The sequence below is a fragment of the Eublepharis macularius genome, chromosome 2 (genome assembly GCF_028583425.1).
Source record: "Eublepharis macularius isolate TG4126 chromosome 2, MPM_Emac_v1.0, whole genome shotgun sequence".
NCBI lineage: Eukaryota > Metazoa > Chordata > Lepidosauria > Squamata > Eublepharidae > Eublepharis > Eublepharis macularius.
The window spans coordinates 186,077,118-186,093,130 of record NC_072791.1 but is presented as its reverse complement, the minus strand read 5'-3'; the positions used below and the strand labels follow the sequence as shown (position 1 = coordinate 186,093,130).

The 16,013-nt window shown below is 38.9% G+C and overlaps 1 protein-coding gene across 42 annotated transcripts in view; it reads left to right on the top strand.

Moving 5' to 3' along the window:
- NEB (nebulin) overlaps positions 1-16,013 on the top strand; it is a 219,199-nt gene that overhangs the window by 119,886 nt on the left and 83,300 nt on the right. For all 42 annotated transcript variants that reach the window (XM_054971307.1, XM_054971310.1, XM_054971326.1 and 39 more), the window contains 15 exons: positions 977-1,288; positions 2,278-2,382; positions 2,899-2,997; positions 4,491-4,592; positions 5,431-5,538; positions 6,292-6,603; positions 7,181-7,285; positions 7,376-7,480; positions 9,779-9,883; positions 12,360-12,467; positions 12,557-12,670; positions 12,781-12,978; positions 13,768-13,872; positions 15,528-15,632; positions 15,731-15,835. In XM_054971307.1, the coding sequence (XP_054827282.1) occupies positions 977-1,288; positions 2,278-2,382; positions 2,899-2,997; positions 4,491-4,592; positions 5,431-5,538; positions 6,292-6,603; positions 7,181-7,285; positions 7,376-7,480; positions 9,779-9,883; positions 12,360-12,467; positions 12,557-12,670; positions 12,781-12,978; positions 13,768-13,872; positions 15,528-15,632; positions 15,731-15,835 (2,088 nt within the window). The remainder of the gene's footprint in view (positions 1-976; positions 1,289-2,277; positions 2,383-2,898; positions 2,998-4,490; positions 4,593-5,430; positions 5,539-6,291; positions 6,604-7,180; positions 7,286-7,375; positions 7,481-9,778; positions 9,884-12,359; positions 12,468-12,556; positions 12,671-12,780; positions 12,979-13,767; positions 13,873-15,527; positions 15,633-15,730; positions 15,836-16,013) is intronic.

Genomic DNA, 16,013 nt, shown 5'->3' with positions numbered 1-16,013 from the left:
AAGACTGGAAAAGTTACCTTAGTATAATGTCAAAAATACAAATGAACAGTTTAAAGGAAATAGTTGACAATTCAGATACAAAGTCCTTCTTCAACAAGCAGAAAGACATTTCTAGGAAAAGGGGGGGATTTGTGTGGCTGATTTCTCCCATCCTACTGCTGACTGTATGTTTTTACCAAGTTCCCTCAGCACCTGCAACCCCCCTCCCCCCCAGCAGCTACTTCTGTAAGAGTACAGGAAGCTACTGATGATGAAGCAAAGTGCTATATCTGGTAGTGGTAAGAAAAGAGGCTCAAAAGTTCTTATTACTAGGTTTATAGCCTCATAGTCAACATTGGCACTGAACTCTACCCCTTTCGGCCACTCAGCCAAAATTACAGAGGCCAAAGAGGTACAAACACTCCCAGCTACGGACCCAACACCCATAGACATACACAACACAAGAAATCCAGTTCCACAAGCTGAACTCTCCTAATGGTACTTAGTGATGATTAAAAATGTAAATGCATTTTGAATAGTAAATTCAGGCATTTATATTTGAACCAGACCATATTTAGAAACATGGAATGTAAAGCTTAACATTCTATATTATTTCAAGTGCTACTCTCAAATTTCAGATTTATGCTGAGCTTATTTTATCCTTGCTAAGCTTATTTGCTAAGCTTATTTTATCCTTTATCTCTAAATACAACCGTTGAAATGGTCAGGTGATTGGAAGCAATTAATATTCTCTAACTAAATGGAGGAGTTTCTAAAGAAAACATTCTTATTTGGTATGTTTATATGGAATTAATAACTACTCAGACAAATAGAATTTATGGCTAAACAAATGTACAAAAAAACCCACCTGTAGTCTTAGCTTAATAAAATTTTAGTATTTGATTTACATTTTTCAAAAGTTTGTATATGCCTTCAGTGATCCTTGCACAGTATCAGGTGAAAATTCTCATAGTGTATTTCTTTAAAATACTATTAGTACAAGTACAAAGAAGGCTACCGCAGGCAACTTGGACACCATGTGGGATGCCGAAACATTTATGATGACCCCAAGCTGGTATTGGCTATCCATGTAGCTAAACTGCAAAGTGACCGGGAGTACAAGAAACAGTTTGAGAAATGGAAGACCAAGTTCAATAGCCCAGTGGACATGCTGTCCATCTTGTTGGCCAAGAACTGTCAGAAACTGGTCAGTGACATTGATTACCGCCACTACCTGCACGAATGGACTTGCCTGCCTGACCAGAATGATGTCATCCAAGCCAAGAAAGCTTATGAGCTACAGAGCGATGTAAGTAAAAACAATAATTAGTAATCTATTTTGCATCATAGCTTTTTGTACTTTCATCCCTTGGTGGATTGGTATTGTTGGCTCCAGAATAAGATGAACTGGGCATTTTGCCTAAATAACAATGCAATCCTACACTGATTTACACGTAAGGAGTTCCCATACTGCAGTGGTTTTTTTGTGACCATTTGCACCAGATTTGCCACCATGAGTAGTCACTCAAGCGGCTATGAGGCTTTCCCCTTGCTTTCCTGGGGGAGCTTATACCACAACTTTAAAAAAAAAATCCGCTTTGCTATAGGCTGTTTCCTCATGCATACTGTTTTTGGTGTTCCACCCTCTTCCCCCTCTCTCCTGTCCTCTGCCACCCCACTGCATTGTGACTGGCTATCTTGTCTAGCCAGCTACTCCCTCTCCGCTCCTTTCTATTCTTCCCCCCTCCCCTCTTTCCTCTTTATTAAAAAAAAATTGATGAATCGCTGCTTTGAAAGCAGGCAGGGGGAAGTTCTTTTTTATTCTTTTTGCTTTGGCACTGGTAGGAATATTGTACAGTGAGCTAAATACCTGGGTATCAGAAATAATCTAGTTTTAAATTCTCTTTTTATCCCATAGTGGAGAAACAGTTGCTTAGGGGCAACAGGAGGGAGGCAGCAATGGAGCTTTGCCAGGAATTCTTTGCTGCTTTGATAAGATGTGTGAATGGCCATGTACAAGCTGATTCCATGCCTTTTGGCTTAACTTCAGGGAAAGTGAGGAGTTATGTCCCTGGTGCAAAAGGGACTTTAGTCTCCAAACTCAGAAGGCCAGTTTACTGCCACAGAAAATAATGACTCTTTAAAATTTAAAGCGATATGCGCCTCCAAACAATAGAGTACTCTGAATAATAGGCAGACTCCAGAGATCATTTCTACTACCCAATGAAAATAATGGCCCTTTAAACATTACATAGTAGAAAATGTTTTTAACTAAATTCATATATTTTCTGTCTACAGGCTGTTTATAAATCAGATCTGGAATGGCTGCGTGGAATTGGCTGGATGCCAAATGACTCTGTTATAGTCAACCATGTTAAAAATGCTCAGGACATTTTGAGTGAGGTAATACTTAAAGTATCCATTCACTAATTTACATATGCAAGTTTTTCCTAATTTGCTTATATGTTAAAGTGTTTTGTTTATAAAAACTGGCTCTGACATATTTTCTGTTAACGTGCTTCATCTTTGATATTATTTGTTAAAGCTATTTACTGACTCAGAACCTTCTATACACATGTGTACGCATACACATCAGTTCTCAGAAAACAAAAAATGAGACGCTTTCTTCAAGTTTTGACTCACTTATCCACCCATTAGATGATGTTTTTTAAAAAGAACGATAAGATATTTTCTTGTCATTAGAAATTGTAACTTACAGCTAATAGTGGTGGTTTTGTTATTTGGGGTAACCTGGGCATGAATAAACATGCAAGAAAAGGGAAAACAATAATTCTGTGGAAAAGACAGTCCTATCCCCCCCACAACTGGAATGCACTCCCCTCAGCTCTCTCTACTTTTTGTTACATTAAGTACTGACATCATTAATTGTGTGATGTTATGTCTTTTTTTCTTGTGCAGAGAAAGTATCGTACAAAAGTTGACAGTCAAAAATTTACCCCAGTGGATGACAGGGTTGATTATATTACAGCCAAGCAAAGTGGGGAAATACTAAGTGATGTAAGTATAGCCACTTACGTTTAAACGGTCAAATGACTTGTGCATGTGGAAAGAACAGTATTTTTGAAGAGTGAAATTGTATTTTGTGGGCAAATCACTGTGGATGTTTACAGAATCACAATACAATAATACTGTAAGTACCCCATAAGCAGAGAAATTTGGTTTCTGTAATACCTATCCCATCTAAACCCATCATGTCTCAATTCAGATTTAATTCTGGCTTGTTCTCTGGTGACACTTTTCTAGTCTACAGAGAGTAGAAATGAAGCTGAATTGTGAGCTGAATTCTGGGCCATTTCCACACGGCTTACCTTGTTCCGGAAAACAGCGAAATCTTGTACGAAGACACTGTTATCGCGCGAGAAGATGTGATAACAGCATCTTCTCATGAGATTTTGTGCGAGATTTTGCTGTTTTCCGGAACAAAGTAAGCCGTGTGGAAATGGCCCTGGGTTTCACAAACTAACCATGGTTAAAATAAACCGTAGATTTGCTTAATATCTGAATCAAGCTGTTGACTTACATCAGTGAGTCCTTAATAAAAACAAAATAAGAAATAGCACATAGTGTAATACCCTAGTACAATCTGTGTGAAGTGTGTATATACAGCCAAAAATACTGTCCATATGTTTTAATATGGAGCTAGAACTGTAAAATGGGTTCATCTGCCTGCAGGGTCATTCACACCCACATTTTTGGAGTAGGTAAAAGACTAGCTGCTATAAAAGACAGACGCAACCTGTGACCATTTAGATGATAGTGTGATTAAAGCAGGACACATACAGTCGATAAAATTATGAGGTTGGAAAGAGGGACATGCCATGTCAAACTCAATCCCCTGTTGAACTGTCATGATTCATCACCACCAAGCATTTGAGCAGTTATTTCTGAGCCACTGCTAAATATTCAGGCAGTCAACATAAACATCACAGCATTATCTCTTTCTAGGCCACTTTTTCTAATGTCCAACTGTGATTCAGGGCTTGCCCAGGTGGCAATTTCTTGCCCTTTGGACAATGTTGGTCATGCTGGAACTGTTCTGTCAGCCATTTTGATTGGTGAGATATTAGAATGGATTGAACCACCTCACATGATGGGGATGAATGGGTAGAAGCACTGAGGAAAAAGGTGCTTCAGGTCTCTTAAATTAGTTTTTAAATAAATGTTTTTGTTCGATATTACGACTTGATGGCACTTTCCACTACTTCAGTGCCAGGTCAGAATTCTTTCAGAACCTTTTAAAAATGATAGCCTTTTAAAAGTATAAAATCTAGAAGAATAGCCATATTAATATGTTGCAGCAAAAATTAGTCTTGGGGCACCTGAAATTAATTAATTACAAAATAATTTTGGCACATTCACAGAAATTAAACCACATAACAGTATAGCTTTGTGTCTGCAAGTTGAAAACATAGTTCTACTGTGCAAATCAGATAGATAAGCCTGTAACATCTATTTGCAGTGCATTTATTCTATATATTTTCCTTTTTCAGATTAAGTACCATCAGGAATGGAATAACATCAAAACAAATTATACTCTAACAGATACACCACAGTTAGATGCGGCTAAAGAAGCAGCCAGGATTCTTAATCATGTATGTACTTTTTTGCCAAAGAAACTGGAGTTCTGAGAATTTTACAGTGCAATCCTAAGAGTAAGCCCCATTGAACAGACCTGGACAGGATTCTGTGTAGACCTGCTTAAGGTTGCTCTTTTTGGCACTCTTATAACTTGGTAAACATGAGCAAAACAAGGCAGGGATATGTGGATCTGACTTTGATCTACTAGCATTGACTGGCAGTTAATGGGAGAGAACAAGAACTGAATCAGGAACTCCCCATATGTAAAACACCTTCCCTAATAACTAGGGGATAGCCATAAAGAACAGGTCACTTTATTCTGATGAGAAAAGTTGGAGAAAGTGTGTTCATCATTGAAAAATGACAGTAGAAATTAAAATCTGCAAACTAGAGATAAGCAGTGTTTTCAATTAACCCTGTTCCCATATACTTATTCACAGGGCAGGGCAGGGCAACACTGAAGTGGGCAGTAGTGATGTTGTCGCCCTCTCTGTATGATTACTTCCATTTTAACATTGGGGTGTCATGAGAAGCAACCAATGAGCTCCTACTGAAGTAGTATATAGAAGGGTCTGGCCTTTTCCTAAAGCTCTTGCTTATCAAGGCACTTGAGATGATGCACAAGTTGTCAGATAACAGTATGAGGAGGTTTACAGATGTTAGAATGAATGAATCGGAAGACCTGGGTTTGGGGAAGGAAAGAAGGTTGGTAATTTGCAAACATATTTCCAAAATGTGAACATTTCATAGCTACAAAATCATTTCCTCTATTCTACAGTATTTCTGTGGAAACTGTCAGTTGCAGTGTTGTAGATGAATTCTCAATTTCTTTTTCAAAATTCTCTGTCTTAGAATTTGTACAAGGAAAACTGGGAGAAACAGAAAGCTACTGGTTATTGTTTACCTCCTGACAGTGTGCCTATTTGCCATGCCAAACATTCTAATGATGTCCAGAGTGAGGTAAAAATCTGTATCTTTTAAATGCATGCATGTCATAACTCATTGTACCTGATGTGGGGTTCAAAACCTTGTATTAGTTTTGGTGGACTGTACTTCTTAAAGTATTCATTTCTCCCATAGTTTACATAATATTCCTAGACAGGGCTTTTTATCTGGGAAAAGAGGTCGTGGAACTCAGTGGGTTGCCCTCAGAGAAAATGGTCACATAGTTGGTGGCCCTGCCCCCTGATCTCCAGATAGAGGGGAGTTTAGATTGCCCTCCACGCCGCTCAGCGGCGTGTAGGGCAATCTAAACTCCCCTCTGTGTGGAGATCAGGGGACGGGGACACCAACCATGTGACCATTTTCAAGAGGTTCCGGAACTCCATTCCCCTGCGTTCCCCCTGAAAAAAAGCCCTGTTCCTAGAGAAGAGGAATTGCTAAGTAAATTTAACAATGGCTTGGATCCAGTAGTAATTTCTGCTGATAATCTGTCACTGGCGTGTAACTTATCTTCCCCCCTTCCACTACTGCCCCAAATACTCCTGAAATACTGCTCTTGAGGGGCATAAAACCCCAGGAATAGCATGATATGGGAGTTAAAAGCTTATAGTGGGAAGGGAAAATCTGTGAAAATCCACACCTCCCCCTTCAGTCCATGGAAATCCTCCACTGGATCCACTGTGCCATCGAACAAATTCTCTGAAGAAGAGTGTTCTTTGATGTCCTGGATTGTTGCTATTGTAAACATCTGTCTCTCTCCCTCCCCTTTAGCTGAAATACAAGTCAGACTATGTCAAGCAAAGAGGTCACTACGTTGGAGTACAGAACATGAGACAGGATCCCAAACTGGTGTGGTTTGAGCATGCTGGCAAGATCCAGAATGACAGATTGTATAAAGATGCATATAACAAGACAAAATCCAAGATTCACATACCTCCAGATATATTATCTGTCATTGCAGCCAAAGACTGCCAGACAGTAGTCAGTGAAATTCCATATCGCACTTACCTTCATGAATGGACATGTCACCCTGACCAGAATGACTGCATCCAAGCAAGGAAAGCATATGACCTTCAAAGTGATGTAAGTGATTATGCAATTGAAATGCACTTTTTTAATGGATAGGTATCCATATACTTAACAGATCTAGTTTGTAAAAGGAAATTAAGATTTAATTTGTGCCTTGATTTATTTCTATGCCACCTTTCCCATTAGTATGGGCCCAGGGTGGCTTAAATAATGCTTTCATCAATAAAATGAAATACAGTTATATCCATAATACAACAAACTGAGAGAGTAAATCCACAAAATCACCTTCAAATGCAACATTATAAAATAAAATAACAGTTATATCCATAATATAACAGAGACCATAAAACCACAGAATCACCTTCAAATGCAACATTATAAAACCGGCAGGATAAAACTAGGAACTAGAGGCTCTTCAAAATGAAACTGTCTTACATGTTTTTCAAAAAAATTAATAGAGGATGAACAGTTCTAACTGGAGTTGGTATTCTGTTCCAGAATAGTGGTGCCACCCCTGAAAAGCTAGTGAATGGGCTGCCACAGTCAGTACCCCCATAGGAGTGTACAAGGAAAAGAAGCCCTTTTTCTACATTAACATAAACAATTCTTCATCTATTTTTAATGTTTACAGAATATTTATAAATCTGACCTGGAATGGATCCGTGGCTGTGGGTGGATTCCTTTAGATTCAGTGGAACATCGGATGGTTAAGAATGCCCAGAACCTGATCAACAAGGTAAGTGAAAAATTTCCACATATTTACAACAGCATCCTGTTCATTTCCCATACTCTCTGTTTATGATAATTCTATCACGTTTATCTACAGAGAATCTACACAAAAGATGCAATAGACAATTTTTCTAAATTAACGCCTGTGACTGATGCTCCAGATGTTGTTTTGGCTAAGGCAAATGCAATAAATCAGAGTGATGTAAGTATCCTTTTTAATAGGACTGGCAATTACATAACATTTTTAAAAATGCTACTGTATTATATTATAAAAATTGTTATTGGCTAATTGCTGTAGCCAGTACTGTGAAGTTATATGCATAGATCAATGATCCCCAACATGGTGCCCATGAGTGCCATGTATCCATCATGGTGTTTCCTGTCACCCGCTTACCCTAAAGTCTCTCAAAGCAAAGAACCATTTTGAGACTGGTCTCATCCCCATGGCAACCATTTTGTTATGGTGCCCACTGTCCATTCTCAACATTTCAAAGATGTCCACAGGTTCAACAAGGTTGGTGACCCTGGTATAGATTAAGTGCTTAATAAATTATCAAGAAGACATTATAATACTTCATAATGCATTAGTGGATTTTGGAAAGCCCCAATATTCAACTTTTCTGGCACTTTTCTGGCATATGTATTCAGCAAATACAATGTCATTTTTTTGAAAATCATTTATCCGAGAGTTATCCTATAAACTTTAATGACAGCATTCTTGCGTACATTGAATTTAGACAGAACTTGTGGTCTACTTATATAGCTCTCAGAAGGATGAAGGAAGACAACATGAAATGAAGAGCATAAATATCTTGTGCAATTATGCCAAAATTATACGGAATTATCTTGTGTAAATATACGGAATTATCAGTATCATAAAACTCATCATAAGAGAGACAAGTGGGGACCTGCAAAGACTTGCAGGGGGCATCTCATTTTACCCTTCTCACTATTTCCTCTTTTCCTTTTTTGAAAGCCCCACTAGCTTTCCCCTTTTTCCTGCTTAGGAGGGTGTAGTTCTGTTAATGAGGACTGCACTGTGCCGTGGCTACTTTGGCGCTAAGAGGTTCAGGATTTTCACACTTGGGGATTGGGGAAAAGGCCTGGTGGTCCATCCTAAGAAGCTCCAATGCCTAATGCTACCATAGGTGTTCAAGGGCTAAACACTACAGACTAGAAGAATGAAAATGGGAATAGTACTACCTCCACGTCTTTGCAATAGGAAGTAGATCATGAATGAAATGCTTCTCATTGAACTTCTTACTTCTTTCACTCACTGGAAAAAAATGTGGAAACACTGTTATAGTACAGAGGAGTTAGCCGTGTTAGTCTGTGGTAGCAAAATCAAAAAGAGTCCAGTAGCACCTTTAAGACTAACCAATTTTATTGTAGCATAAGCTTTCGAGAATCAAGTTCTCTTCGTCAGATGCCTGATACAGAGACTGGTCAAATACAGAAGAGGAGGAGAGAGAAGAGGCAATTAGGGGGAGGAAGGGGGAGGGTGCAATCAAAACATTCCTTTGCTAGTATATGTAAACATCTCCTTTTAGTGTGTGTATCAGTTGGCTTCAAAGGAGTTTGCCCTGTTAGTTTGTAGCAGCCAAACAGCTAGACCATCCAATTCCAATGCAGTATAAGCCTTCGACAACCACAGCTCTCCCTGCCAGATGCATCTGACAAAGAGATCTGTGGTTCCCGAAAGCCCATGCCAGGTGCCACTGAGCTCCCCCAGACCCCACCTCTGTAAAGGAAATCTGTTACCTGTGGTAATGTGATAACCATTCATAGTCCCTATTCAGTCCCAGCTTGAGAGAGTCAAATTTGCATATGAATTCCAGTTCAGCAGCCTCCCGTTGGATTTTGTTTTTGAAAGGTTTCTGTTGAACTACAGCGACCTTTAAGTCTTTGATGGAATGTCCTGGTAGATTGAAGTGTTCTCCCACTGGTTTCTGGACGTTTCCATTTCTAATGTCAGATTTGTGTCCATTTATTCTTTTGCGTAGAGGTTGGCTGGTTTGTCCAATGTACAGAGCAGAAGGACATTGTTGGCACATGAGGGCATATATCAGATTGGAGGATGAGCAGCTGTAAGAGCCAGAGACAGTGTAGTTGATGCCATTGGGTCCTGTAATTGTATTCCCTGGGTAGATATAGGGGCAGAGCTGGCATCTGGGTCTGTTGCAGGGCCTGGTACCTGTGCTGGTGACTCTGCTGGCCGATTCATGGTTGTGAGTGAGAAGTCGTTTAAGGTTGGGGGGCTGTCTGTAGTACAATCCTAAACAAAGTTACACCCTTCTTACTCAACTGAAGTCAGTGAGAGGTATCTGCTTAGGAATGCTCTGTCAGGTTTTGTTGCATATATGGTTCCTCTTCTGCAGTTCATCTTACATTGTAATCATTATAGATAATGACCTGAAAAATTGGAAATCAATAAGGATTAAATAAAATAAAGATACCATTACTTGTTATTAACTCCATTTTTACATTTTTTTTTCTTCAGCTGAAATACAAAGAAACCTTTAACCTTGAGAAAGGCCACTACATCGGTTCTGATGACACTGTAGCCTTGAACCATTCTAGAGAGGTGTCTAAGCTTTACAGTGATGTAAGTTTCTGGCAATTATCTATTCTGTCTGCTAATAATCAATAATGACTATCCTTTCTTTCTTTATTTATAGAATATCTTTCTATACAAAAGGCGAGCTGTATTGGTGATGATTCACTTTTTATCCTAGTTTTCCTGTGAAGGAGCACCAAGATAAAAACACAGGGCCAAGCTACACATGACGAATGACACTTGAACGGCAAGTGGATTGAGTGGAGGGCAAGTGAACAGGGAGAAATACACTTGCTTTTCAAGTGTCATTCGTCACTTGTAGCTTGGCCCTGAGTCGTTGCCAATACAGTCTCGCCACAGCAGGAAGGCCAGAAATGTGACGGTACCGCCGTGGTGGGAAGCCCAGAATTCCTGCCCATTTTTTAAAAAAATGGACTGTGTTGCTAGTAAAGCCATATTTTGTTATTTTTTTGCGGAGTGATGACTCAGTGGTAGTGTCTGCTTTGTATGCAGAAGGTTCCAGGTTCAATCCTGAGTATCTTCCGTCAAAAGAATCAGATAATAATCAATATGAGAACTTTAGCCTGAGACTCTGAAGAGCTACTGCCACCAGCCAGAGAGGATTATACTGCTTTTAAGAGACCAATCATCTTGTCTCAGTACAAGGTAGCTTAATGTGTTCATGTGACATGTGCATCTGTTGGAGCCTCATTCTCTCACTTCATCTAGGACTCTTGCCCAGTTCTGATTTCATAAAATAACAAGATTCATACGACTTCCATTCTGCAGTCACTTCCCTGGCTGCCTGTAAGTTGCTTGACTCAATTCAAGGTCATAACTATCACATTCAATGCCATTCATGGCCTTGGCCCCTCATGTCTGTGCAATCACCTCTCCCCCTATGTTCCGCTATGGCAGCTTCACTCATCTGAACTGGGCCTTCTGCAGACACCACCCTGCAGTTGGTCAAAGTCAACAGCTGCCCACACACATGCTTTCTCTGTGGTAGCCTCCACCTTATAGAATAGCCTGCCTGAGGAGGTCAGGAAAGCTCCTACCCTCCTAGCTTTCCACAAATGAAACTGTGCAAAACTGTGCAAACTGAATTATTCAGAAGAACTTTCTACCCAGATTATAAGAAATAGCTTAGAAAGATTCTTTGATAGGAACAGGAACTATTGACTATTTACTGGGTACTTTCTGCTGATGTAGCTATGTTCCTACTAGGGAGTTTCCATGTTGCTAAACATGCCATGTTAACTAGTTTTGCTTTGCTTCAGAAAGACTTCACCTCTGTCTTCAGCTTTACTCTTGTTTCAAATTTTCTGCTACTATTCTCTATTGTATCTGCTCACTGAATTTTCTAACTGTTGTTCATGTTTGTATTTTACTCAGTGAATGTCCCAGCTGTTGATTATATTGTATCTCACTTGCACTGTGTAATCTGCCTTGGGTCTCTGAGAAAGGTGGACTCTAAATAAATAAGTAACAACAACAATTTGTGTCTTCACGACTGATAGCACATTAAAGGCTCTTTATTGAAGAATGTGTTGTTATAAGTAGAAAAGCAAATAATATGGCAAGAAATCCCATGTGTGTAAATGTGCTGTTTCATACAAAAATTTTACATATATAATTTAGAATCAAGAGATTGATCATTAGTTTTAATGTACAGTTAAAGCTTTGATACCAGTCTCTTATTTATCTAGAATACTTAGCCAACCCCCATTACCCAGAGGACAAACACATTGACACGACTGAACTTTCATTTCATGGGATGTAATCCCATAGTTGTTGTCTTTGGAGTGATCACCTGTGTTTTCTGGAAGCTTGATCTTAAATCACTATAGTAGCATTTACATATATTAATTTATTTTCAGACACTTACAGTACCATCCTAAGCATGCTTACTAGGAGTAAGTCCCTTAGTGGGATTTAACTCAATGGGAATATATGTATTTAGGATTACGGAATTAGTAGGCTACATTCTCAGTATCTATTGGCATCCAAAGCCATTTTAAAAAATAAAAAACACTGCCCTCAAGATACGCAAAAGCCTATAATCCAAAATCACTGAATCCCTTAAAAATGTAAAAGTGACAGTGCTGTCCTAAGCAGAGTTACACTATTTTCAGCCCATTGACTTCAATGGACTTAGCAGAGGGTAACTCTACTTTGGATTGTACTGTGAGTGTTCTAAGGTCTAGAGGCCTGTACTGAATAAAACAAAGGGTTAAGGAACTTGGATTTAAATCTCTGGGGTCAAATCTCTACTTAACCTTGAAGTATTATGTAGTAGTTTGAGCAAGTGCCCATCTACCTTCTTTGTCTCTCTGACAAAGTTGTGAGTTCAAATGAATTGTACTTTTATAATGCTCTAAAGTGCCGCAGAAAAGTTATCACTATAAAAATTTGGACCATCTGAATGCTTTGTTTTAGCTTTTTGTGAAAAAAAAAACCCTTCCCTTTTTGAAGAATGCCCTAGACATTTTACATACAATGTGCACATTTCATCCCTTTCTAGATACTTTACAAGGATTCATGGGAATCAGGCAAGGCCATCGGGTATACTCTACCTCCAGACTACATCCCTATTGTTGGGGCAAAACATGCTGACTACGTTAACAGTGAGGTTTGTGTGATTTTCTTGCCATTGCAACCATTTCCCATCTCTTTGTGCAACCCCTCCTACCTAACAAGTTCCATGTTTGTGTTTTGCAGCTTAAATATAAATTAGAACACGAGAAGCAAAAAGGCCATTATCTGGCTGGGAAACAAATAAATGATTTTCCAAGGGTTGTCCATTCTCTTGCTTTCCAAAAAATGAGGAGTGCGGTAAGATTTTTTCCCCATTGAGTGGTAGTTAGAATAATAATTATAACAGAATAATTGTATGATGATAAAACACAAAATCATATTTTCCATTTTAATATCTTGATTTGTAGTTGGCCTATAGGAAGAATTATGAGGATACCAAGGCACTCATTCATATCCCAAGTGACATGATCAATCATGTGCTGGCAAAGAAATGCCAATATATCCTCAGTGATCTTGAGTACCGAACATATCTACACCAGTGGAACTGTTCACCAGAAGAGCATGACGTTATCATGGCTAAAAAAGCCCAGGAAATTCTAAGCGATGTATGTACCAATTTCTTTTCTTGATTTTTAAAAATATCTTAATATGGTACAAAGCAGTCTAAACAGAGCAGCAGTTGTACAAGTCCTTTTGCTATACCTTATGATAGTCTACTGGCTAACAATGTGAGTTATGATGAACCAGGAGACAGCCAATCATGATAAAACCATGAATTCCTCAGAATCCAGTCACTTCCAATCCTCTTTATAGATCATTTGGAATGAATTTTTTTGTGTGCGGAACAAAAAATCCACCTAAAACGATTGATAAAGTGCGTTGAAAGTGCATTATCCAACATGTGCGGAATCAGCCCGTGTCTGCTACAGACTAATAATACCAGCCTAGCTTATTTTACTAAGGTGATGGTATAATCCTAAACAGTTATGCCCATGTGAGGCCATTGACTTCAAAGGGCTTATGAGGTTCTAACTCTACTTTAAGATTCCACTGTCAAGTATGTAATATACTTTGAAAACCATAAAGTGTTTCTTAAATGTTAAGCAGTATTACCTTGTAACACTTTTAGTGGGATTCATGTATATCACATATGATTGAAATCTATGGTTACACCAATAGCTATGAACAGAGCAGTACTGTTCTCCTGCTTCTCCTTTCTCCACTTCTTGCAAAATTTGCACTTTTCCAAGTTGTTTCCAAGTGCAAAATTTGCATTTTTCCAAGTAGTTTCCAAGTTGTAGGACATTGAAAGATACCAGTAAGATGAGACAGGAAATGCATGAAGATTGTATGTTTTCTGCCAAGTACCTTTTGTTTTAAATCCTCCTATGCAGGTTTTATACAAGGATGACTTAAACTGGCTGAAGGGAATTGGATGCTATGTGTGGGACACTCCTGAAATCCTCCATGCTAAAAAGTCTTATGATCTCCAAAGTCAAGTAAGCAGATTTCTCTTTGATTTACTGCAGGAGCAGAAGTGGGAAATGTGCTCCTGAAGAACTTTTACAGCAGTGTAAATTATACTAGGCATTAGACCTGGTTGTCAGTCATATGTCTTCAATCTTATTCCATAAAGAACTGGGTGAGGCTGCCTTTAAAATGCATTAATATTTCCATGATTTCCAGAAGTATCAGGACAAATGAAATTTTGGTCTAGATTGTCTCTGTCTTGGCTCGTCCAAATAGCCTTGATTAAGATGTCTGTCCTATCAGAAGATAAACGAGTCCAGTAGCACCTTTAAGACTAACCAACTTTACTGTAGCATAAACTTTCAAGAACCACAGTTCTCTTCGTCAGATACATGGAGGGTATGAAGAAACTGGTCAGAGATATATCGGTGGTGAGGGGAGGGGGGAGTAGATGCAATCAGTAGCTTCCGATAATGGGATCAGTTGGCTTCTGATAATGAAATCAGTTACTTCTGATAATGAGATAACCATTCATAGTCTCTATTCAATCCTTTTGTGAATAAATACACGTGCAAATAGATTAAAACATGGCAGTAGCTATCTGCCTTTCTATGGAATAAAACACATTTCTGAGTTGTTAATAACTAGATCTGTGTATAAATGTGGTAATGCTTGGCCCTAAAAACTTTCTGTGCTTTTAAGACTCAGCTCTGCCCAAGAAACCTAAATTCATTCTGCCTGTATTCTTTAAAATAGGTTTTAGCAGATTTTAGCTGACAAAAATCTGTTAGTTTTACACCTTGTTAACAGCAGTTATTTTTCAATTGATTGAAATTACTCCTGTTGTATGAATTGGGTCAGTTTCTTGAAATGGTGTTCCTTGAGGACAGGAACCCCAGGAACATCATGCAAGAGAGATTGTAGGTCTGCACCAGGAAGGGTGAATTGTCCTGTTCTTGGGTATAGTTCTATTGTATTTTACTCTACTTTAAAAACTTTTGTACAAAATGTTGTCTTGTGTAAGGCCTAGGAGCTGTATAGACATAATGGTTAATAAACAGAATGGAATGGAACTAGGCTTGCCAGAGCCCCCGCCAGTGATGGGCAAACTCCTAGCAATTTGCCTCCCTGCCCACTTATCGCTGACAATCAGCTGGAGGAGGAAAACTGCAAAGAGATCACTTGCCATAGTCAGGCAGCCCACACAAACGCCCCTGCGTGATCGTTCCCATGTATAACACTGCATGGGGGCCAATTCTTTAAGAATTGGTCCCAAACAGAAGTGATGGTTCTTTTTAAAAATGCTATGTGATCCCTGAATAATATCACCATTGATAGTTGTGTTTTCATTCAAATTCACCTGTTCGGGACATATTCATTGTCCAGTTTAAATGACAACTCCAACTTTGTCTCACAGATTAAATGAACCCTCTTGAACCATAATAGTTTCAGCTGAGCACAACATGAGAAATTCTTTTGCATTCCTACCATGTGAGTTTCACTGGAAGTACTAGGTGCATTAGGGAATCTTTTGAACACTCACCACTGTTTAAAAGTGTGCTTGTGGTACACATCTGTGAGCAGCCAAACAATGGAGAAATGTGTTTACACCACCCGTATCTACTAAAGAACCTAGGTGGAGCTGTTCTCAGTGATAATGCTTCCTTTTGCTTTTGTTCCACAGCTGCTGTACACAAAAGCAGGAAAAGATAATTTAAAGAACTATGGTGTGGTTCTTGACACTCCGGTTTACATAACTGCACTCCAAAGTGGTATCAATGCTAGTGATGTGAGTCATTCTCATCTGTCCTCATAGATTCCTTCCTTTTTTTTCTTTTTGTGGGTTACAAAAAAGTGATTTAATTGATAAACTTGTCTTTGACACAGATCAAATATAAAGAAGATTACCATAAAATAAAGGACCAATATACTACAGTGCTGGAAACAGTAGACCGTGAAAGGACTCAGAATCTGAAGCACCTTTTTAGCAATGTAAGCGTGGGAACTTGACGTTCCAGAGATTGATGAGTTCGACTTTGCTTCGCAGTCCTGTCCATGATTTTAGCTATAAATAAAACAACATGTATGATAGCAAGTATGCCGATTCGATATACCTTCCAGGGAGTTTATGTCCTGTCATCCCAGAATCTTTAGATCACCACCTGTGTGA